Genomic DNA, 22,314 nt, shown 5'->3' with positions numbered 1-22,314 from the left:
GCTAATCTGTTTTTTCAGATTAATAAGCATCACGCCGAATCATTAAACTTGAGGTATGTGTTTGGTTTTAAGGTCCAACCGGGATGTTAGCCACCTCAGAGTCCAAATCCATGCCAGTGTTGGGTTCTGAATCCAGTGTAACAAAAACAGCCTTGATCAAGAACACTCTGGAGGCAGAATTCAACAGCCTGTGCCCCCCGACACCTGAGCCAGGTGAAGGGCCCCGTAAATTGGAAGGATGCACGAGTTCCCAGGTTGCCTTTCAGTAAGTAAATGACGATGCCTCTTCTCTCAGTAGTGTGTAGACGAACCTGTGATGACTGACGTGTGTTGCTTTGGTTTGTCTCTCCTGGGAGAGACTGATGTGGTTCGACAGGAAATAACTTTCTTCCATTCAGTTCATGATCCCCCCCCCCCTGTTGGCTTCCAGGCCCCCAGCCTAGAGGTCTCATTCAGATGCATGACAGGCACCGTGTGCAAACAGCATCCCTTTCCCTAAACTGTTTGATAATCAGGTCCTTTTTCTACCGAAAGCCTTGAGCTGGCTGATAGGTATTCTCTCAGGACCCAGTGTGTACATCACCCCGTGTCATGAGTGGTTCATGAGCAGCCCCGGAAGACACCTGACCTCCCTGGGCCACCCCAAAGGCTCTATTTTTTGCCACGTTACCATTCTGGCCCTTGGGTGGACATATGCCTTCAGAATGCTCAGTCCTGAGGGCGCGAGCGAGCAAGCATTGGTTCCGGAGAGTTCCCTCAGTGGGCTGGACGCGCAGTGCTCGCCGCGGTCCTGGGATCGCCAGAGTCGATGCAGCCCTGTGTGGGTTTCCCCCAGATCCGGCGGAGGATCCACACGCTGTCGAACAACGGCACGCCCTTCTGAAGTTCGATGACAGTTGTGTTTAGTTCCCCCGTCAGGATGTCAGTTGGTTGGCACTTGAATAAAAGGAAGCGGTGAGACGGATGAGATCAGGCGAATATTGTAATCATGCCTAATTGAGCCTTTGATTTCCTGTTCTCTCAGGAGAGAAAGGTCTCCCACTCTCCATGCCTCACACTCCTTGCTTTCTTGGCTGAAAGGGTGAAACCTGGGCAAACGGAGTTGAAATTCAATTTGGATCTATTTTTGCCCACTGGTATTTTCGGCCGTTTTCCTTGTGGGTGCAGTTAACTCCCTCAACCCCAACCTCCTTTGGGAATGAAATGCCTTCCGGGCCAACTTGCAGTTTTACCTGGTTTCATTGTTTAAAAGCATGTTTTCTCTTACAGTTCTGTGTCCCTTTTACCGCCCCCCCCCCTTTGGACTAGAGTTGTTTGAACAGTTCTAACAGGAAGGTGATCTATGTTCATCCACTGGCTTTCCTATTCCGTTTGTTTAGCACCTAATTTTACATCCACAGTCTGCCTGCATTTGAACCAGTGGCCAGGCATCAAGGCAGTTTGAGAGACAGGTTCGTCCCTGAGACAGGCTTCAGCATGGTGTGTATAGATTTTTCCCTCCCTTGACCATTTCACACGGATAATCTTAATCAGAAAATACGGTGACTCCTTCTTCCTTTTGTCTGCCTTTTATTCTCCGAAAGTAAGTGGAAATTACATTTCCAAGAAAGGAAATGAAATAATTGCAGGCCCAAGGTCTGCTGAGCGTGTGTTGAATCGACACTGAAAAGGCTCCGTGTGTTGACAGACACAGTCCCTAGAGGCCATCAAGGCCTAGGTGAAGCTTCAATTTATTTTTCACCGTGCTTATTCAATGCCTGCTTAAGGGATACGTTTCACTTTAACTTAGCTCCTTGGCACACTAGTGCAAATCCCTGATGCTGCTGTATTAACTTTGAAACTCTGCAGCCTAATGTGCCATCCCTTGGTTCTTGATGTGCGTCCTCGCCAGAATAACCAACGCCATGTAGTTTCAACGGACAGCTATTTAGCAAATAGGAATGCCTTTCTGAAGCACCATTAGACTATCCACATGAGCCCGAGAATGTGTGTCTTAATTAGCCACATCCCAGATAGTTGGCCGTCGTCGTTCATTTGTGTTTCAACCTAATCCATCTATGACTAAGGGCAGTTTGGAACTCCTGTGGTTTCTCTGGAGCCTGTGAAACCAGCGTCGTGGCCTGGAATGATGAGGGTACTTTCAGGGCTGTGTCCGACTGGCCTTAGCAAATTGGCCGCCCTGCTGTTGCAGGCCACCCTGAAGGTAACCACATTGGCTGACCTCCTGCACTTCCATTGTCACTGCCCTTTGAAGTCGGGTCAGCAGCTCAATGGAACAATTGTTCTTCCTTTGCTTTTTAAAACCATCTCTGCGCTTTGATTTTGACCGGCGCTGACACCACCTTAGTGTTTCAGGTGAGCATCCCTCTCAGCTCCTGTTGGTAAGGCTCCAAGGTCAAGGGAGGGCTCCGTCCACACTAGCCTCTAATACCGATGCCGCTGCCGGACATGTGCACACACACCTGGTACCTGCCACTCTGACTTCCCTCCTGCTCCACTGTAGCCTCTTTGGCCGGCTACCTTCCCATCGTAACCCACCTTCTCCCCTCTGGTCAGTTCCAGCCCATAGCCAGCGGAGAGGACAGAGCAGGGTTTCCAAACCTGCAGTCTTAGACAGAGCAGCCTGTCCCAAATTCCACCGTGGGGCAGTCGGTGGGTTCCAAGTGCCCGCTCTTGAGTTATCAGGGGAGCACCCCCCCCACCATTGTAGCTCCATGAGCCCTTCTCACCACCATTGAGTCCATACTCACCCAGAGTGGCCCTTGAGGACCGAGTAGAGCTGCCCCTTGAATTGCCAAGACTTAGCAGCCTGCGACAGTTGAGAACTCAGTCCTTTTCCTCGGGAGCAGCGGGTGGCTTCGAACTGCTGACTTTGCAAATCTTAGCCCCTTGTATCACCACTACGTCACCAGGGCACCTCCCTTTGCTTCTTCTGATCTCCTATGCCTCATGTTTTACTCACCCCATGGCTTTACAGCCTAGTGCCGCCCCTCCCTCTGTTCTTGGCTCAGAAGTCACCTCCATGAGGCCTCCCCTACTTGAAATGGCCACTGCGACCCGACTCCACTGTGCCCACAGCCGCCACCATCTTCCAGCCCACGGCAGACTCCATCGTAGCTATTGTTCATTACCTGCCTCTCCTGGCTAGCAGAAAGTTCCAGGCAGGGAGGGGTTTGTAATCAGAGTCACTCATGGCTGTCTCTCACACACCTGGAACAACACCTGGCGCATGGTGGGTTCGTGGGATCCATGAACCCGTGGTTAGTGTCATTCCAAGGGTAGCACCTCGGCTCCTCAGAAGGCCCCTTAGCCAGCGTCTCCACCTTACTCGACAGTCAGGTGTACCCCAGCTAGACCTGAGGGGTTGTGTTTACTGTTATTTAGTTGGCTTGTTCGTGTGTTCAATCGCACATCTTACCTGCTCAGGAGTCGCTTACATTCCGTTCGGTGTGTGGTAGGCATCTCTGTGCCTGCCAAAGACAAGGTTAGCAGAGACAACAGAATTTGCCGATAGAAATGAAAGACTCGGCTGTGCTTGCTTACTGAGGGACCCCAGCCACACCCACACCCTCACCAGGAAGCTTTTGAAGCCACTGAAAAGGATGTTGAATGGAAAGGGTAAAATGAAACAGGAGCTACGCTAACAGGAAATTCCGTAACATCAAGCTTACTGTTTCTTCCCTTTGAATACATTCCCGAAAATGAGCGTGTAATCCAAATAATGCAGTCGCTGTTGTTTGAGACCCTGTGGTGCCAGAGATGTTCTGATCCACGTGCTGAGTGTGAGTAGGCACGAGTGCTGAGGTGCTGTGAGGGCCTAGTTGAGATGCTTAATTCAAAGGAGTCTGCTTGTCACCAGCCTGCACAAAGCAAGGCGTTTGCTTAAGAAAAAAGATGGCAAAGGGGAAGATAATCAAGGCTGGAGGAAACCTAATTGTTCTCTTTCCACAGCTTCAATAATCTGTGTCCTGCTAATTATTTTTAACAGATATACACAACTGAGCATAATATCTTCAACTTCCAGTGAGTTGAAGTTTCATTAATTCTGATTGGCTGTAATTCAAGCAGAAATGATGCTGGGCGTCTTCCTTCATGCCATTAAGGATAAAGGAAGTAAACATAAATCCCAGTGTTGCTTTCATACCCCTTCCTATCAATCTAGACCAATCTGACAGCATTAACATGTGGTAAAAATCCATCGACTCGGGTTAACCAACGGCACGGTCAGTATACCACAGACAATTGTAAGTCACAATAATAATTATTTTTTTAAGTTTCTATTTTACTCTCTTATATACTTTGGGCATGTGGTCAGGAGAGGGCATCATGCTAGGTCAAGTGGAGGGGCAGCGAGAAAGAGGAGATGGACGGACACGGTGGCTGCCATCTTGGGCTCAAGCCTGGGAACGGCTGTGAGGGTGGCGCGGGACTCGGGCACCGGGTCCCTATGAGTCAGAACCGATTCGATGGCATCCAACAACAATGGTATTACTTTCAGATAGCTGCTGAACTGGACGTGGGCTAACCAAGCGCTACATGGGGTCCGAAATACAAGAAGAGTTTGCCTTTTTATCATTAAGAGTCTGTAGACAGGAGAGGGTAGAGACAAGGGCAGTGTGAACAGTTGGGGAAACCAGGGCCTTTCCACATAGGTGCAAAGGGCAAGCAACAGAGGGCTCTGTTCAGAACAGGTCTCTACAGTCAAACAAGGTTCCTTCACATCTTGGATTTGCCAGTGACTGTCCTCAGGGCCTTGGCCAAGCACCTTCTTTAGCTGAGGACTGTTTTCTCGTGTAAAAAATGAGGACTGTCACATAAAAGAGAGAGTAAACGAAAAGTATTTCGCTAAATTCCTATCTTACATTAATGATACCATGCTTGGGCCATTGAGGAGTCATCTAGGACCTAAGTCAGGGTTGAAGGTTAAGATGCAAGGCATCTGAGAGGTTGAGTCGGCCTAGTGACCTGGGACAAATCGTTGAACCTCTGTTTTCTTTTGGTGTCTATTTGTGTTTTTCTCGTCTAAAATTGGGGTGTTTAAATTGGAAACTCTAGAGTCCCTATCTGTAGTACACCCAATTCCTAGTCCATGTGGTTATATGGTAAAGATGTTCACAGCTAGGATGAAGCATCGAGGCTAATTATGTGTCATATATGTATCTGTTGACCCCGATTTACCGCAAAACACATAGAACCAGAAATGTGGAATAATTAATCTTTTAAAACATCAGAACTTACCAATCCAAAGCAGAACGAGGTTACCTTTCAGAGCAGTATCAGGTCCTCAGCATAACACACCCGCTGAAATGGCCACCACACACACACACGTCTGCATCACGAGTGGGTTCGTTTCATAGAAATACAGTAGTTACACTCACCACGTCACTCTCATAAAAAATGCTTTTAAAAACTTTTTTGGAGTAAAAAAAACGAGGTGACAGGTGGCGCTAGCGTTCGGGGTCTGTTTCACAGTGAGCCATTAAGGAGGGGCGTCACAAGGTTCCTTCCCAGGGAACTACGTTCAGTATCTCAGGATCAAGCTGCCCCTCGGAGTTTTGAACTGTCTGTGGGCACTGTGTGTTAGGGGCATTTTCATGTTTACATGTTGGAGGGTCCCCCGCTGTCCAAAAGTACAGTGTTGCAGTGAAACGTGGTGTAAGCAGAACTGACGTAACGGGAACACGCAGTCACCACTAATTTATACGGGAAAATATTGGAGTATTCCCAGGCCCCCCAAAATAACATGGCAGATCATATCAGGTAACACACAAAACCCAACATGACCCAACACGTAGTGTGACCGACACAGGTCAATGCCATTGTGGGCTCAAGTACAGGGACAATATGGTGGATTTATAATTGGTAAATAGAGGCTGTGACAATGGAGCTGGTTGTGAGTTTGAATATGGAAATGATTTTCAAACTTGCTTCCACGACACTTGGTGGTGACTGGGATTCACCAATGTGTGTTAAATCAGTTGTTTTTGAATGCAACTTTTACTTCGTTCAGTGAACAACACCCCAGTTTACAAATGAGAGTGAGACCAACTTTCAGGGAGGTAGGCAGCATACCCCAAAGTACACTCCCAAGCAGTAGTTGCTGAGTCAGGCTTTGCTGGAACCCTCGCGGGTCTACACGTCGCCAGTGCCGGGCTTCCTGAGCTATAGACTCCATCACCGAGAGCTTGATGAGCAGGAGAGAAGCAAATGACCATCGGGTTTCAACTAAAAGCAGCAATGATTTTGCCGTTCACCCAGATCTTACTTCTCTGGACCCTGGGCTGCGGTCCTCAAGGCCAGAGGTTTGAAACCAGCTGCTCTGTGGGAGAAAGACCGTAAGCAGTTGGAGTCTTGGAAACGCACCAGGGAAGTTCTACCCTGTCCTCTAGGGCCACTGGGAGTGGGTCTCGACTTGATGGCAGTGAGTTTGGTGTCGAGTTTTGATGTGCCATGGGTGGTGGGTCTCTTTCTGACCCCCAGAGTCCCACAGCTACCCGAAACAATGAAAGAGTCTCTCTCTACACCCCCAGGGGAGGGAGCAAATGTTTCCCAGTGAAACACCAAGAATTCTGAAAAGGACGGTCAGAAAGAAATAGCTCTGGTAGTTTACACGCCACATGTTCCCTATAAAGGCGTGCTTCCCACAGCAACCTGGAAAACGAGCCGTCAGAACACCAGCCTTTAAGTTCCTCTTAGACTTCTGCATCGTTCATTCACACCTTTTTATTTTCACGGACATGTCAAACGTGTCAAGGAACTGTTTACTCCCAGAAGTTCCACACGTTGAAACTACCTGGCAGTGATCACTGGATTAGAAAGGCGTTTTACTACGTGGCTGTATCATAGGAAGGTCGGTCACTGTCTGTGAGTCTAGCTTTCAAAGCAGGTTCTTGGGAGCCCCAAAGAAACTTCAGTGTTGCGTCGGCTTAGCGGTGCGCCTGCTCATAGAGACTGCGTCATGTCTGGTCAACTGCCGGTAGCTCCTATGAGTTTGCCTGAAGTGTTCGTGGGTCCCTCTGCTTTGGCACATCTTTATGATAAAGAGCCGGGAGAAGAGGGCCATTCAGCGGAGGGAAGAGGAGGCGACCAGATGGAAAGAGACTTTTGCATCATGCATTCAGATGCCCCAGAGCGTCTTGGGGTCTTAGGTTCTCGCTCTTCCTCTCGGAGAGGTCTCCTCTAGAACCGACCCTCTCTGTCTCTGTGAAGCTTTGGTCATTCGGGCTCGTTTCCCTCTTGATTGTTTTTCAGAAAGGTGAGTCCCCTTCCAGCAGTTTCAATGAAACAAAGCAGTCAAGCTCAAAGATGATTTATTTGTCTCTCGATTTTGTTGGGTGCCTTCTAGGAAGCCGTCCTTCAAGAGGGAGAGCCCGCTGACAGGGAGAGCGTTCCATTTGGAATCTGTTGGCACGATTCGTGTCCTCTTCTTCCCGCTCAGAGATTCCTGAAGGCCAGTGGTTCTCAACCTTCCTAAGGCCGCGACCTTTTCATATAGTGCCTCACGTGATCCCCAACCATAGAATTATTTTCGTTGCTACTTCATCACTGTCATTTTGCTCCTGTTATGAATCGGGCGACCCCTGTGAAAACGTTGTTCGACACCCCCCAAAGGGGTCGTGACCCACAGGTTGAGAACGGCTGCTAGATGGCATGGTGACCACAGTCTTCTAGAAACCACTTCTCTTAATTTCTCATGTCTTTATGCAGCTCCACGCTACCTCCTAAAACTGTAAGCTTTATCAAGCTCTTTGAAAATTCCTTTTTTTCAAACACCGGACAGGCAGTTAGCTTGCTTTTGTGTTTTGGGGAGGAAAAACTGAGGTCCTATTCTTCCCTAGAAGTAGTGAAAAACAAACAAACAAAAAAACTGGGAGCCATTACAGGACTTTCCATAGAAAATGTCCATTTGCCACCAAGCCATTTTTACTAGAATTTTCATTTACTTCCCAGATCTAGGGTGACTAAATCCAGGTAACTTGACCGCACATGGACTATGTTTGTCTGAGTTCCTCAGGATTGGGCTGGAAATGGACTGAAGACCAGAGACTAGTTGGTCAAAGGTACATTTTAGATGTCTCTTGGTCAGTGTGACTCAGCCGGGCATTTCTTTAAAATAAAGCAATCAGTCTAACTGCTTTTCAGGTTTTGAATGAAAGGAAGGTTTTGTTGTTTTTAATCATTGGTCTCTCCAGTTGTCCTTCACTCTTTCCAGTGTTAAGTGAATGCTGAGAACGGAGTTTGGGAAGTGCTGCTCAGAGAGCTGGGCATCTGAGCTTTGAAATCCGGCGCCAGGTAGAAATTGAGACTCTTCACCGACTCCGGGAAACTCGGTGTCATGGTATTTCCTCAAGCATTGATCTCAGCTGGAGGCTACTACCACCCGGTCCCTAAGAAAGGTGTGGGTGGACATCCTTTGGAGGCTCACGGGAGGTCCTTTAGGCCCCACCCCCCATGGTGGGAAGGGGGGTGTTCCTTCCTGTTACCCCCTCTGTCACCATTCTCTCATCTTTCTATTTCCTCTGTGGGTGTCCCAGTGGTGTGTGAGGGTGCACCTCCCCATGCTTAGTAAACATTTGTTTCTGAGAGGAGACGACTAGCTAGCAGAATGGAGGCTTTGCTTAATCTGATGCTCTTATACAATTAAGGGATTTACCAAGCTCCCTTGTAATCTTAGTAATGCGGATTGTGCACCGAAGCCACAGGAGACAGCTCTGCCTGGGCAGAGCCGCCACCAAGGTTCCCTGTGTGCACCCCCGATACACGGACAATTAAGCTTGAACAACAAAATTAGCAGGACAACTGGATGCTCTGGAAGTTGCAATCCCCTCCCTCCAGAAGATGGCCCTGGCAGGGCTCTGAACGACCTGTTCAGAATTGTGGTGTCGAGAACAACTTCTCCCGGTTGATGGTGCAGGATGCATTAGACCCAGTGTAAAAACGACGGCTCCCAATGATGCTCTGGAATTCCTGACCCTTCCAAAGCATGAACTGCCTTCTAAGACACTGCTTTCCAGCAGCAAGGCCCAAGGAGTGTGTGAGACCGGCCATGAAACCAGCCCCTTCTGCAGAGAGAAGGGGCTGGCTTTTGCCGCTTTTATCTTTTGCTTGGCTTAAGCCGTCTTTCGGTAGTCTGTGCAGTGCTGCTGTTTCCCACTGCTATGTGCGAGCAGGGTGTGGAGGGCTGCGAGGTGACTTACTCAGCTGGAAGTGGCCAACTATAAAATGTGAACCCCACTTCTGATCTGAAAGGATACAGCGGCCTGACTTCTGAAACCTGAGAACACATTTGAATTGTGCTTTGTCATTGGACCCTGTAAAGAAGTAGCAAATTCGGTGGCCTCCCAGCTGAAAAGACAGCTTCTACCATGGTCATTCAAAAACAAAACAAAACATAAACACCTTTAAATAAGTGTGTGCAGTTGTGTGCATGCGTACACACACATTCCTAAAACCTAGAGTGAACCCAGGTTTTGAGCCCAAGCAGCTACTTTGGGGAAGCCAGTGTTACTTCTTCACATCGTACTTTTTAGAGAATGCTGGGCTTCCACTGGGTGAGGTCTGGATGGATTTTCCTCGTGGCTTGAACTTGAGCAGAATTGCACACGGCTATTGGCGGAGCCCCAGGGAAAGGTGGAACACGCGTTTCAGGGCTCTTGGCTGGACTTAAGTCAGTTGCAGTGTGTGCATCATCGGTGTTCCTGGTGCTGGAGAGAAGGGTCCAGGGTCCTGTGCCTCCCTGGTCCAGTAGATTTGGGGATGTGTAAATGTCTGCAGGCCAGCGTGCACGAGGGGCCTGGAGGAGCCCCAGCAGGCTTCACGCCTCTGCTGTTGGCAGGGATGGAATCAGGTCCTAGGATGCCCGCGCCACCATCACACACCTCAAGAAAAATATTGCCCAGTGTGATGCCCAGAGCCCTGTCTAACCCTTGTTCCTTTAGGTTCAGAAGGAATTCTTCTGGTTAATCTCCTGGGCATCAGTCTTTGGGGCCTGGTATCAGATTTTTTCAGCCCTGGGTGGCATTCTGCCATTTGAACCATATGGTTCACAATTTAACATTTCATAATTTAAAATCCTGTCTCTCCCCCTCACCCAGAAGCCAATCCAAATTGGCCAACCAATTTTTCCCGTTGGCTGAGCTCAAATGGAGCTTCCCGAAAGGCTGGGAAGCCACCAGGAAGGTACTTTGTTCTCCCTGCATTGTCTTCAGAAGCATTCGATTCGGTAGGTTCTGGCCAGCCTTCTCCCTTCTTCCTGTTCGAAACTAAATCCGGTGAAGTTTAGGGCAAGCGTGTGGAAAGCTCCTGAACGAGAGGTTTTCTGAGAGAAATAGTCAAACGCTGCACAGCACACTGAAAAGTCTGGGGAGGGATGGAGCGGTAGGGGAGAGGCAGTCAGACCTCATGGTTACACTGATGAACACTTAAAACAGACGGACTTCCTCTCTGGAGTTTTCCCAGGAAACAACTTTACAAAGTCTCATTTAAATCTCTGCCCTTGAAGGTAGTGGCGCTGATGGCGGCCTGCTTACAATGCATTTATGTGGGGAGCGAGGCAGCGTTCAAGCCGTCTGCTGTGCGTCATGTGTTGGATGACTGCCACAGACTAATGCAGACGTCCTACTGGGAGACCAGAGAAGAACTATACTTTGATTCACCAGATTGTGTTAAATAGTCCAGCTGTTGCGATTTGAAAGATAGTTACCTCAGAAGTGAAATAGAAATGAACTTGGCATTTATGGCTCAAACCGTTTTTAGACTGTTTGGTGATCAGCTTTTCAGAGGTAGCATTTTATAAAATAACTCTCGCCGCTTAAAAGTTTCATTCACTGTAATGTTCAAAATGCCCCACCTTTATATTATCAGTAAAATTAAGCTGGAGCGATAGGCAGAATTTGCATGAAATGAAATAAGCATTCTCCTTCCTCTCCCCCCCCCTTTCATTTCATGAGCTTTGATTGTATTCAATTGAGCTCAGAACCTCCCAGCTATTAGGGCTCTTGGGGCATTAGTTAATTTGAATCGCAGCCCGAAATGTTAGCTAGAATGTTGTTGACTATAATTGGAACATGGAAAGTTGATTTTGAAAGGAATTTTATTGAATGCAAACAATGACGTGCCTTTTTAAAAAATGAGAATGCTGTGATTTTCATCTCTCTTCACATAGTCTGAGAAAATCCTAGGTCCCTTTGGAGAGTCCAGCAAAGGCATAACCATTTGCATTTGTTCTGATTCTTCTGGGTTCAGGACGGCCTTGGAATCGGCCTTGCCTTTGACCGGCAAGTGGCCCACCTGCCCGAGCCCCACATTCTGGCCCTGCTGTTGCTGGGAGAAGTGGCTGCCTTAACAACCCAGGCAGAGCGTGTGCACCAGTCTTGGTAGAGTGGTATAGCTTGAAAGACTGTCTCCTGGCTTTCAGTTATGTCTTGAGGTAACCTTGGCTTGCAGAATTGAAACTCGCCCACAACACAATCCATTTCATTGGGCCATCAATGACTACCAGTATCACATACAGCCAGGCAGTATCAAAATATTGGGCAGGAAATCAAGAGCTCACAGTTTGAGCACCGGATTTCCTACTAATTGTGTGCTCTCGTTGACCTTCACAGGTGAGGGGCTTGGGCAGGTTCACAATTCTGGTCCCGTTGGACCTGAGCACCCCATGGGTTTCTCCTTGCTTCGTATCACCCATAAGGTTTCTTTTCACCTGAAGATTTTATAGCATAGAGGAACGGAAGGGCTGTGGCTTTAGATGAAAGCTGAACTTTAATTCCTTATTAGTGATCATTGCGCTTCGATGTCGAAGCAGAAAGACGTAACGGAATAATAAGCGATTCCTATTGGATTTGATCCTCTAGTCCCTGTCACCACGGCTGCCGGATAAGAGACCGCGGGGCCCTCGGGCTGTTCTTGGGTGTTGGCTGGGAGTTGAATGAAGACTAGGAGGGAGGACCCTTCTAGGACAGCTCCCCATGGATCCAGCAGTGACCCGGGAAATGTGCACATCTCCGAGGGGATAAAAAAGCCAGGGATAGTTGAAGGGGATAGGCATTTATTTATTTACAGATCCCAAAGATGCAGATCAATATGGATTCAGAGCAGAGATTATAAAGAATCCCGGTAACGTCCCAGTTAGCCTGTGGCACCACCCGCTTGCTTGTTGGATAAGGCGCGCGCGCACGCACACACACACACACACACACACACACACACACACACACACACCATGAACTGCCCAGTGCTGTGCATAGAGCAGGAACGGGGAGCCAGGAGTTCCTGAGCCATCTTCTACCTCTGCTGCTGGTGAGCTCTGGGAGGTTTTAAGCCAATTTCTCCCCCTTCCAAAGCTCATTGCCCTCCTCTGTTTGAGAACAGGCAGACCGAGATGATTGTCATCGTTTCTGTCAACCTTAACCCACTGGGGTCCCTAGTCAGTGTCATGACCCTGAAGAAACCAGGTTTGCTGGCTCTCAATGGATAGACTCAGAGTCAGTGTCTACTGTATCAATTTCAACGATAATCTACAAACTCTCCAGGTGTAGTTTACAGGCGACTTAGGCTCATTTGCAGCTGAGACACTTACTTCAGGGGCAAAAGAATGGGTCTCTGCACCAAGACGCTTCCAAGACCGTCTCAGTTCAGTCATCGGGGTTTCCAGTGCAGCCCTTGTGGAGCCCTGCCATCCCTGTCTGAAGTCTCCAGCCACCTGCTGAAGACGAAAGCATTTTCTTAGGTCGTGTTCCCCACTCCATTCACCTGCAAGTACACCTGGCCGTGAAAACATCTGCTGTAGCTCTCCAGAAGAGATGAAGGTCCGTGTGGGTTGATGGACGTTGTTCGTTGTAGAATGAGATTACAAAACTTGACCTCTGCCCAATGTAGGTGCGTTGGCTCAGACCCAAGATGGTAACGATGAACAGGCTGGCACTTCAGGGCCCGGGTTCCCTCTGTCCATTCGCTTCCAGGGTAGGATTAGCCCCAGGAGAAGTTTGCATAGGAGTTGAAAGGTGAACGTGGAATAGTGACTTTTAAAAAAAAAAACATTTTATTAGGGACTCATACAACTCTTATCACAATCCATACATCAATTGTGCAAAGCACATCTGTACATTCTTTGCCCTCATCATTTTCAAAGCATTTGCTCTCCATTTAAGCCCTTTGTATCAGGTCCTCTTTTTCCCCCCTCCCTCATGAGAAGTGACTTTTTAAATGAATGTTCAGTGGAGGCCAGGCATATGACAGCTCACGCGTTGTGCTGGTCACCTACAGCTACGAGTTGGTATGTGGTCAATCCTTCAACTCCTGGGTCTCCTTCACTGTCAGCTCCCGGGATGGGTACATGCGCTGCTCCTTGCTGGAGGGCTCCAGCCTGCCCTGCAGACCACCGTCAGGATTGGAAGTGGTGAGAGACAGAAGCAGCTCTAGTTCGTCCTTGGCCTCTCCCACCTAATGTCCATTTTCCTTTCCAGCTCCTGGGACTGCAGGCTTCGGGTCCAGTCTCAGACCGAGAAGGGCAGGCTTCCTAGACCTAACTAGCTCCTTCCATTGCCTAAGGCCTCATTTCTGTAGTAATTCTCTTACAGTGTTCAATTTCTGTAACCAGTTCCCAGTGTCTCCTGGATACGAGAAAATCAAACAACAGATAGCAATGGAGAAATGACAGCCGGGTCGTGAGCAAGGCCGGCTAAGAGGAGTGGGGGGAAGGATGATGTCAACTTCAGGTGAGGCTGTTGTGCTACACTGAAGGAAGCAGATTCCCAAAACATAGCCACAGAGGTCTAGAAGAGATGGGTGAATGGGCAGTGTTCCAGTGAACAGAGCAACTCCAGGTAAAACAAAGTGAACCTCTTTGCCACGACCCTAAGTAGGGCAGCTCTTCACTGTCACCACCTCCGAGACGGGGCTGTGTGTTCATGACGAGGGTTTGTGGAACCCAGGAGTCGGGTGGAGTGGTTTCCAGCGTTTGGACAAATCTCGTGGTCCTGGTCAGAAAGGTAGCCATGGGCTCCGTGGTGTGAGACGGTGTACCCAGGCTGGTCGTGCCGTCCACTTGCTCTCGATAGTTGCTCTTATTATCGAAGCGAGCCCAGACATGTCCCCACCAAAGCATCCACTCCTACCCCCACATTGTTCTGCGTCATTGACGGTTAGTATTCACTTCACAAACACCAGGATCTGAGCTGGGCGGTGGGGATCTAGCTGCGGACAAACTAAACAGCCCTTGCTTCCAAGGCGCACCTGCCAGTTCCAGTGCTTTCAGGGCTAAACTGCTTGTTCAAAGTCCCAGGTCCGAAAGGACTCATGGCAGGTGCGTTTAATTTTATCTGTAGTATGTCCAGCAAGGGAGAAGTGTTTTCAGTGGCTAGAGAGGGTCTTAACCGGGGTCAAGGAATAGTAATCAGCTCCTGGTAAGGGGCTGGCAGAGCAGTGGATGGGCTGGGCACTGGCCAGCAGTTACCCAGGACTCACCCTGTACTCAGAGCAGGGAGTGGTGGTGTGCCCTCCAGCAAAGGGCCCAAACCCAAGTGCTGGTCGAGAAGACAAGTCTTAACGGGATATTGCCCTGCCCGCTCCAGCTGCCTCGGCCTTGGGTGGGCATTGCCATCCCTTCAGCCGGTGGCCCCAGATCAGGACTTTCTTAGAGGGACAAGAGGGTTTTCAGGGCCACCTCTGTCTCCACTTCAAAACCACTGCTCACTCCCCTGGAGAACCAATGGAGAAGAAAGGAGAAAGACAAGGAATCTAAACATCCGATCTCTCAAAACTCTGGCTCTCCTTTGCAGAAAAAGTGTGTGGTCACGTGGCTTTTTAAAACTTCTTCCCTGTACTCTCCCACCTGCCTGGCTCCCTCCTAGCCAGGAAAGGCGGCAGCTGGCACGCCACCCAGCTGTCCCTCCCTCACCCAGCCAGTCTCTGCAGATCTAATCTGCAGCTGATGTGCCCAGGACACACACAGGGAAGGGGGGTGATGGCTCCTCTCTGCTGAGAGGGCATGGCTGGAGCCTGGGTGCTGGCAGAGGAATTCAGGCCTGCACCCCAGAAGCTTTGCCCTTCCGGAGAGGAGTAGGTAATTACAGAGGTAGGTGTGCTTCCGTAGGTAATTGTTCGGACAGGACTGCCCCCGCCTCCTCCTCTCTGTCTGTGTGGCTCCTAATATGCCATCCGATCCCAGTATTTCTTTGTTTAATGGCTGGATAATCTCAGAGATAATTTTGTGCATGTGGATTAGACTGAAAACATGGTGATTTTTTACATTTGCCTGAATCCAGGAAGATTAAAAACAAATCTCTCTCTCTCATTTGTGTAACTGCCCATTCCGCAGGCCTCCCAGTAGCTCTGGCTGCAAGACCTCAGACATGGGCAGTGCCGAAGCAGCTGGACCAGTTGTCGTTTTAGATCGTCTTTCCACACATGGACCCCAAACCAAAGATCAGGTGGCTGAAAAAGAGTCAACTCAACCCCCGAAGGAAGAGGGCAGCGGGAAACCAGAATGCCAAGAGGAGGGCAGTGAACCGACCCAAGAGGCCGACAGCTCCCACTGCTGATTCCCCTGGGCATCTTCGGGCGCCCTTGGCAACAATCACACGATTCCTTCTGGGCGTCTTGGCCAGGGCCATAGACATTCTGTCCATGTCAATATTCAGAACGCAGGTTCTTTTCAAATGTTACTTTGTAAGGAGTTAGCGATAAACTTAAGCGATATAGAAAGGTTCATTGTTAAGTAGTTTTGGTTTTTGATCTTTATAAATCTTTATAAGGGATAAGATTTTGTTTTTCCCTCCTAGTTACTGTATTTAAGTGTGGCTACTTTTAAAAGGGGTTAACCCACCCCTGCCCCCCAAATCTGAACCTTGGCATCTTTTCGGTAATGTGCATACCACTCACCATATGTCAGGCTGGCCATCTTGGGCACTTGTGGATGATGGGCCAGACAGAACTTCCTAAGTGTAATTTGAAAGCCCCCCAGAGAAGCTTCTCCTGGGGGTCTGATCCTGACCCTCTTGCTGTGGAGAAGTTTCGCGGGAGCATTGTGGCACTTTGAGTTGCTGTCTCAGGAGTTTAAAACACAAGAGCTGACGTCAAATCAAGGTCCCCTAGTCAGCTGTCAGTTAACTGTGGGATCACACATGCACGTCACTGGTCCTGGGCAAAGCTTCCCGGGCACTTTGGTGGCCTGAAGCAGAACACAGAGAATGCCGACGTCCAGCCATTGGGTTCAGTGCAGTATTAACTCGTTAAGCTCCGTGCTGGTGAGTTCACCATGTTTTCTCCTCCAAATGGGGCACGCATGCCGGCTGTATTTTACCACGGTTCTCAAAGACAGTGAAGACAATCGACAAGCACACCGTTTCCTTGCTTCACTGCTGTTCTTATGTTACGCAGGGTTTTTTCTTTTGGGGGGCGTGTGTGGTGGTGTGTGTGTGTGTGTGTGTGTGTGTGTGTGGTGTGTTTCCCCCAAATAAATTAAGTCGTAGGCAATCAGGGAGTCCCCCCCCTTCACTTACGCAGCTTTTCAAAGTGGATTGTTTCAAAATTGGTGTTTATTTAACATGCGTAGTACTGTACTGGAATGCCTTTTTTATGACAATGGTTCAGTAACGGTAATTTTGCTGTCCAGGGAGGTGAAAGGTTCCCTTCTGTTAGCATGGCTCAGCATGTAGCTGGCAGGTGCTCTTCACCCACGGGCGCAAGGAAAGGATAGTCACAATTTCAGTCCGGGCGGGGTGGTTCCTGTTTGCACGTTCGCTAAGCACAGGTGTAAAGAGCCGGCTAGGCAGGTGAGTGCACTTCCTAAACTTGGAGACAGTGCTCCATCTGTAGGCTCCTGATGCTCCACTCTTCCCTCATTCCTCCTGCTTGACTTTCAGTCACTCAGTCCTTTAGCTCCCGGGGAATTCAGATGTGTTTTCAGCTGTCATGTTCCTTAACTGAATAATACTGCTTATGTGACCCCCCCTGATTACAAACTTCATTCATTTCCAGCGACGCCTCTTTTGCTGTGGTTTGAACTCTACCCGCCCCGTCCTCCCCCAAACATATTAAAAAGCACCAAACGTTTCCCATCAAGGGCTGGTTGTGGTTATTGACCTTTGGCGTGCATTTCCTCCCGCTTGGTGTTCTTAGCGGGGTAACTGTGAGAGCTGATTGCTTACATCATTTGTTGTATTCCATGTTTCTGTCTACGTGGCTTTCTCCATGTGTCTGGCATCAGTTTCCTGGCCCACACTGCAGATATTTGGGGACTTTGAGGTACCTATATTCATCCCCTATTTCCTCACATAACATCCATCCCAAGAGGGTTAGCCATTGTTTTTAGGGCAGCGGTTCTCAACCTTCCTCATGCTGCGACCCTTGAATAAAGTTCCTCGGGTGGTGGTGACCCCCAAACCATAACATGATTTTTGTTGCTACTTCATCACTGTCATTTTGCTACTGTTAATAATCAGGCGACCCCTGTGAAAGGGTCGTTTGACCTCCAGAGGGGTCTTGACCCACAGGTTGAGAACCATTCTTCTAGGATAAGAAGTTCACCAATGTTTAGTGAGGTGTGTGAGCTGGGCCCAGAAATGGCAACAAGAATGTGGGCTTACGTTCCTTCACCATGGTCACAAGACCTTTTCATCTGACATAAAGGTGTTTGATGTAGGCTATTTCCTCGTCCTTTTCTCTCTGGTTTTGTTTCCCTTTCACCTCACTTCTAAGGTGATCTTTGCCCCTGGTTGGGGGGAGCGAGGGTAACCAAAGACCCCCAAACGGGCCGAGTGTTTATGTCCTCAATCTACTGGCACAGAAAATTGCACATCTCCTAGTTGGGCCATCTGAAAGTTGAATAGGCCTACTAGCATTATGTTCATTTGTAATTTTTTTCTTCTTTAAAAGATGAAGTTTATTCTTGGTTTTTGAAGTCTTGTGCTCGTGCTCCACGGAGACTCACTCTAACGCAGGTGGACATGCTCTCATGGCCGGGGTGAGGCTAAAGGACAGGGGCACTTTGTGCTGCTGCCCAAGACGAATCACCGGCCTCCTTTTGTGACAGGTAAGAATGTACCTGGGACTTCAGCACTGTTTTGTACCCGGACTCGTCTGAGAGAATGGAAACTTCACGGGAGCTCCCCCCGCACAGCAGGTCAGCAGTTCACCAGCCCTGTGCAGCAGTTCCGAGGGGCTGGCTCAGCAAGGCTGAAACCATCCACTCTCGTTTGGTCTGAGATGGACCACTGGCAATGAGTTGACAGTGAACTCACAGGTTCTTTTGAACATTCCTTCCTTTTTTCTTACAGTATAGATTGTGCTCAGTATATGATGTATGAGTTACAGCACCTACAACTGACGGGTTGTTTCTGTACCTGTTATCATGTGCCAGTGCAGTGCACCTACCACCATCACCACCACCACCACCACCACCTCCACCACCACCTCTACCACCACCTCCACCACCACCTCTACCACCACCTCCACCACCACCACCACCACCACCACCACCTCCACCACCACCACCACCACCACCACCTCCACCACCACCTCCACCACCACCTCTACCACCACCTCCACCTCCACCACCACCTTGCCACTGTGTGTAATTTGCTGATGGCATTCTCAGGTGTTCCTGGCAGATGTTCAAAGATCAGCTTTCTACAGATCCCGCTGAGTTCAGAGGGTGTAGGGAGAGGGATTCAACTTACAGCAGAACCACGTGGCATTGCTGGGACTACTGGTAGGCTGTATGTCTGGACAAACAATGTATCGTGAAGCATCAAACTACATCTGGGTGTCTTTGGGGAAGGTGCACTGCATGTAGTCGTCATCGGGGAGTGCCTTTTCCCTTACATGCCTATGAGTGGTGGCCAGTGAGTGACATCAGCCCCACCAACGTTCACAGGATCGCCAGGCAGGCCCTACTGGGATGCTGTCGGTGGGACAGCTAGGCGGGTACATCCCTCTGCCTTTTTGGAAAATCAGGCACAGCTAGTTTCTTTCATTTTATTACAGGTAAAAACCTCTCTATAGATCTTAAGTAGCGCTTTCAGGAATTCAAAACAAAATGCTACCTATCCCTTGAACCACCCCAGCCTCCAGTGAGGATAAGGCGTATAGGCTGTGTCCCTGCTGAGATCCAGGGTGCAGACCTGGCTTTGCTTCGTTTAGTGGAGTTACAGGCAGACCACAAAAGAGCAAATACTATGGCGAGTCACGTGGATCCTTTGGTCCCAGTGCATGTGAAAGTTATGCTAGCTAGGTGTACCACAAACTAAAATGAAAAATGCTCACCAAGGCCATTCTGACTCACAGCGACCTTCCAGGACAGAGTAGAAATGCCCCTTTGGGTTTTCAAGATTGTAAGTCTTTACAGGTGCCAGAAAGCCGCGTCTTCTGTGGAGTGGCTAGGTGGTTTTGAACCACTGAACTTGGAGTTAGCAGCCCAACTCATAACCCTGCCATCAGGGCTCCTGTGAAGGCGTTTGAAACCGTGTAAGCGTGACCAAAATGTGACACAAAGGCACAAAGAGCACAAGCTGCTAGAAAAATCACTCTTGCTCAACACTGGGTTGCCAGAACCTTCTGTTTAAAAAAAAAAAACCAACCACCCACCACCAACAAAAAAGCCCACAGTATACTGGATGTGAAAAAATGAGGCATGCCTGTATTTGGTAGTTAACTCGGTTGTACATTTTTGCTCATGCAATTATAATTTGTATCCAGTTCTTGCAGAGTGTGGGAGGTGGTTTCCAAGGCATGTGTGAAAGCTTTGCCCTGGTTCCTCCTGCCTTTAAGATGCATTTTCCCTTCCCAGTTTCTCATCCCCCATTGTCTGTTGCTAAGCATCACGAAAGGGAAATGGCAGCCGCAGACGACCATGGTTTGCCCAGCTCAGAGGAGACCAGCCGGTCCTCCTACCCCGTGCTCTGAGAGGCTGCCACTGAGCGAGTCTCAAGTCCTCATCAAAGAGGAAGGCCCTGGCCCTTCTCCAGGACATTACTTAGCATTCTCCAAAAGGAGGGGCCTTGGTGGGCTGAGTAAAACCGTGTTAGAAGATCCCAGGAATCTAAACCCAGCGACTTCTCCAACAAGGTCAGTCTGTAGCAGTACATGTAATTTGGAGGAAAGGCAAATTGAAGCTCTCTTAGCCGGGAACCGAAAGTATCAAACAGCTGGGTGTTAGTTAGACCTGTGGGTCTGTATTTCAGTCTGCTTGTCTGGGCCACGCCTCTGTTGTAATCTCAGCACGAGTTCACAAAGGGGGAGAAGCTCTCTCCACATACACTTCCTGTCTTTTTAAACTGCTTGCCATTTACTACTGAGGTCTGGTGTCATCGTGTAAATAGCTGGACTTTAGGAATGCTCACTCCTCCATCGGTAGGTGTGTGTGCATCCATTTGTAGTCCCTCACACCTGGAGAGAGACCCACGAAGCACATAAGAGCAGCCAGCCTGGGCCAGAGGAGGGCATGGGCAAAGGGAAGGAAGAGGAGGGCGTGGGAGGCTGTGAAGGGCCCACAGTGAGGTGGGCATACTTCTGAGGTCGGCGAAGCTCTGGGCACACAGCGCCTTCTTCTTCAACTGGGCTTTGTTGCAGAGTTTGATGTGTTCGAGCTGATGTGGAGTTGGCTGCCCAGGGAATGGCGGCGTTTGACTCGGGACCCTCTGAAGTGGAGAGTGGGGCTACCCACTGGCGGGGCAGCCCTGGGAAATGTGACTGCTGGGGAACAAACTTCACGGACACAGTTTCAGACAAATACACCGCATCCGTATTTTCCTGGAGTGCAATGAAAAGAATCAGGTTTGACGTTTTAGGGTAAAAAAGTCAATGGGGAGTTGTGCTTCATACCACCAGTCTCACCATGACGATGATGATGAGGGCAGCAGCCAGACACTGGTGAAGAGCTGGGCTGGGGTCGGTCACGTGTCGCCGGATTCCTCTACCACCTCCGTGGGGAAGATAGGCTCAGGGGGCTCCGGAAGCTCCTCAGCCTCCACAGCCTTTTCAGCTTCTTCATTAAAGTAGAAAAACGTGTGTTCTTCATTGAACTCTATTGAAAACAAAACAAGTTTGCTGCCTGCCCCAGCGGTGTTCGTTTTACGGTGATGCTCCTGCGGTGATTTTAAGGAGGTCACTCAGCAATGACACCCACGTTCAGCAGTGCCCAGGTCAGCCTGCCTTTGCTTCTACATCCACTGGGCAAGGAAACTGCTCTCCGGTTTACAGTATGCCCCAGTCCTGCCGACACTGGTGTGGAGAGGATCATGGGGCAGACTTACTGAAGGGCCAGAGGAAAGAGATGATGCAGCCCAGTGTTCACCCAAGTGGGGTATGCCACCCCCTGGGGGGAGGGTGCTGCAAAAGCAGATGCCTAAGGCTTTGTCCTGAACTTCAGGGCGCAGCACAAAGGAGTGTCACTGCTGAGGGGTGGTGTGGATTTTACTTCTGTACAGCGGTGGGTAGGCCAAATAATTTGGGGTACCTATAGTCCAGGGCAGGGGTCGGCAAAATTCTCAGACACAAGAGCCGATCCTGCCCCTCACAACCATTTAAAAATTATTCGAGAGTCAAAAACAGTTTTACAAACAAATCACTGTTACCTGAGTAATATCCTCTAAGACTGGTTCTCAACTTCCCCAATACCGTGACCCCTCATACAGCTCCTCGTGTGACCCCAACCGGAAAATGATTTTGATTGCACTTCTTCACTGTCACTTTGCTCCTGTTATGAACTGGGGACCCCCTGTGAAAGGGTCGTTCAACCCCCAAAAGGGGTCACAACCCACAGGTTGAGAACCTCTGCTCTAAAACTTCAGTTTTACTTTAAAGCCCTATGTCTGTACCAGAAGGGCCACATGGGGCTCTTGAGTGACAGCTTGCCGACTGCTGGTCTAGAGGCGAGGCCAGCGTTAGGCTTAAGTACAAGCCATTGTCAGGTAACTGCTCCCTGGCATAGGCCCGGCTGCCGACTGTCAAGGTCCAGATCCTGTCCTGAGGGGTATTATGGCCGAACCTTGGCCAACATTTCCTATGCACATCTGGAAGTAGCTATCTTTCCGTGACAGGAATGGGGTGCCCCATTTACATTTATGGACCACTGCCAATGCCAGGAAGGTTAGTTTTTCCATACGTCCATTCCAGAATGTCACCAGGGAGGAGACTGGGCCCGTGGTCTTTCTGAGGCTCTGAAACAGCTGTTTCCCTTATGGTGAAGTCGGGCTGGACACGTGACAGGGCTGCTAAGAGACCTGAGGGCCCCACATGTCAGGACGACAACATGGCCAAGGTGAAAAGTGGGACATTTTTGTCATCACACTAGGGGGCCGTGGGGGCCGGGAG

At 49.4% G+C, this 22,314-nt stretch overlaps 2 protein-coding genes across 2 annotated transcripts in view; one reads left to right on the top strand and one right to left on the bottom strand.

The window, feature by feature from the left end:
• The window catches only part of SHTN1 (shootin 1), a 110,105-nt gene extending 93,052 nt beyond the window's left edge, over nt 1-17,053 (top strand). The window contains exons 16-17 of the mRNA XM_075533594.1: nt 73-265; nt 15,320-17,053. Coding sequence (XP_075389709.1) covers nt 73-265; nt 15,320-15,542 — 416 coding nt within the window. The 3' untranslated portion in view covers nt 15,543-17,053. The remainder of the gene's footprint in view (nt 1-72; nt 266-15,319) is intronic.
• Nucleotides 17,054-19,699: 2,646 nt separating this feature from the next.
• Nucleotides 19,700-22,314, bottom strand: part of ENO4 (enolase 4) — a 36,731-nt gene continuing 34,116 nt past the window's right edge. The window contains exon 14 of the mRNA XM_075534465.1: nt 19,700-21,025. Coding sequence (XP_075390580.1) covers nt 20,895-21,025 — 131 coding nt within the window. The 3' untranslated portion in view covers nt 19,700-20,894. The remainder of the gene's footprint in view (nt 21,026-22,314) is intronic.

This window comes from Tenrec ecaudatus, chromosome 16 (genome assembly GCF_050624435.1).
Source record: "Tenrec ecaudatus isolate mTenEca1 chromosome 16, mTenEca1.hap1, whole genome shotgun sequence".
Lineage (NCBI taxonomy): Eukaryota > Metazoa > Chordata > Mammalia > Afrosoricida > Tenrecidae > Tenrec > Tenrec ecaudatus.
The sequence above is the reverse complement of the archived record's forward strand: the minus strand, read 5'-3'. Positions and strand labels throughout refer to the sequence as shown.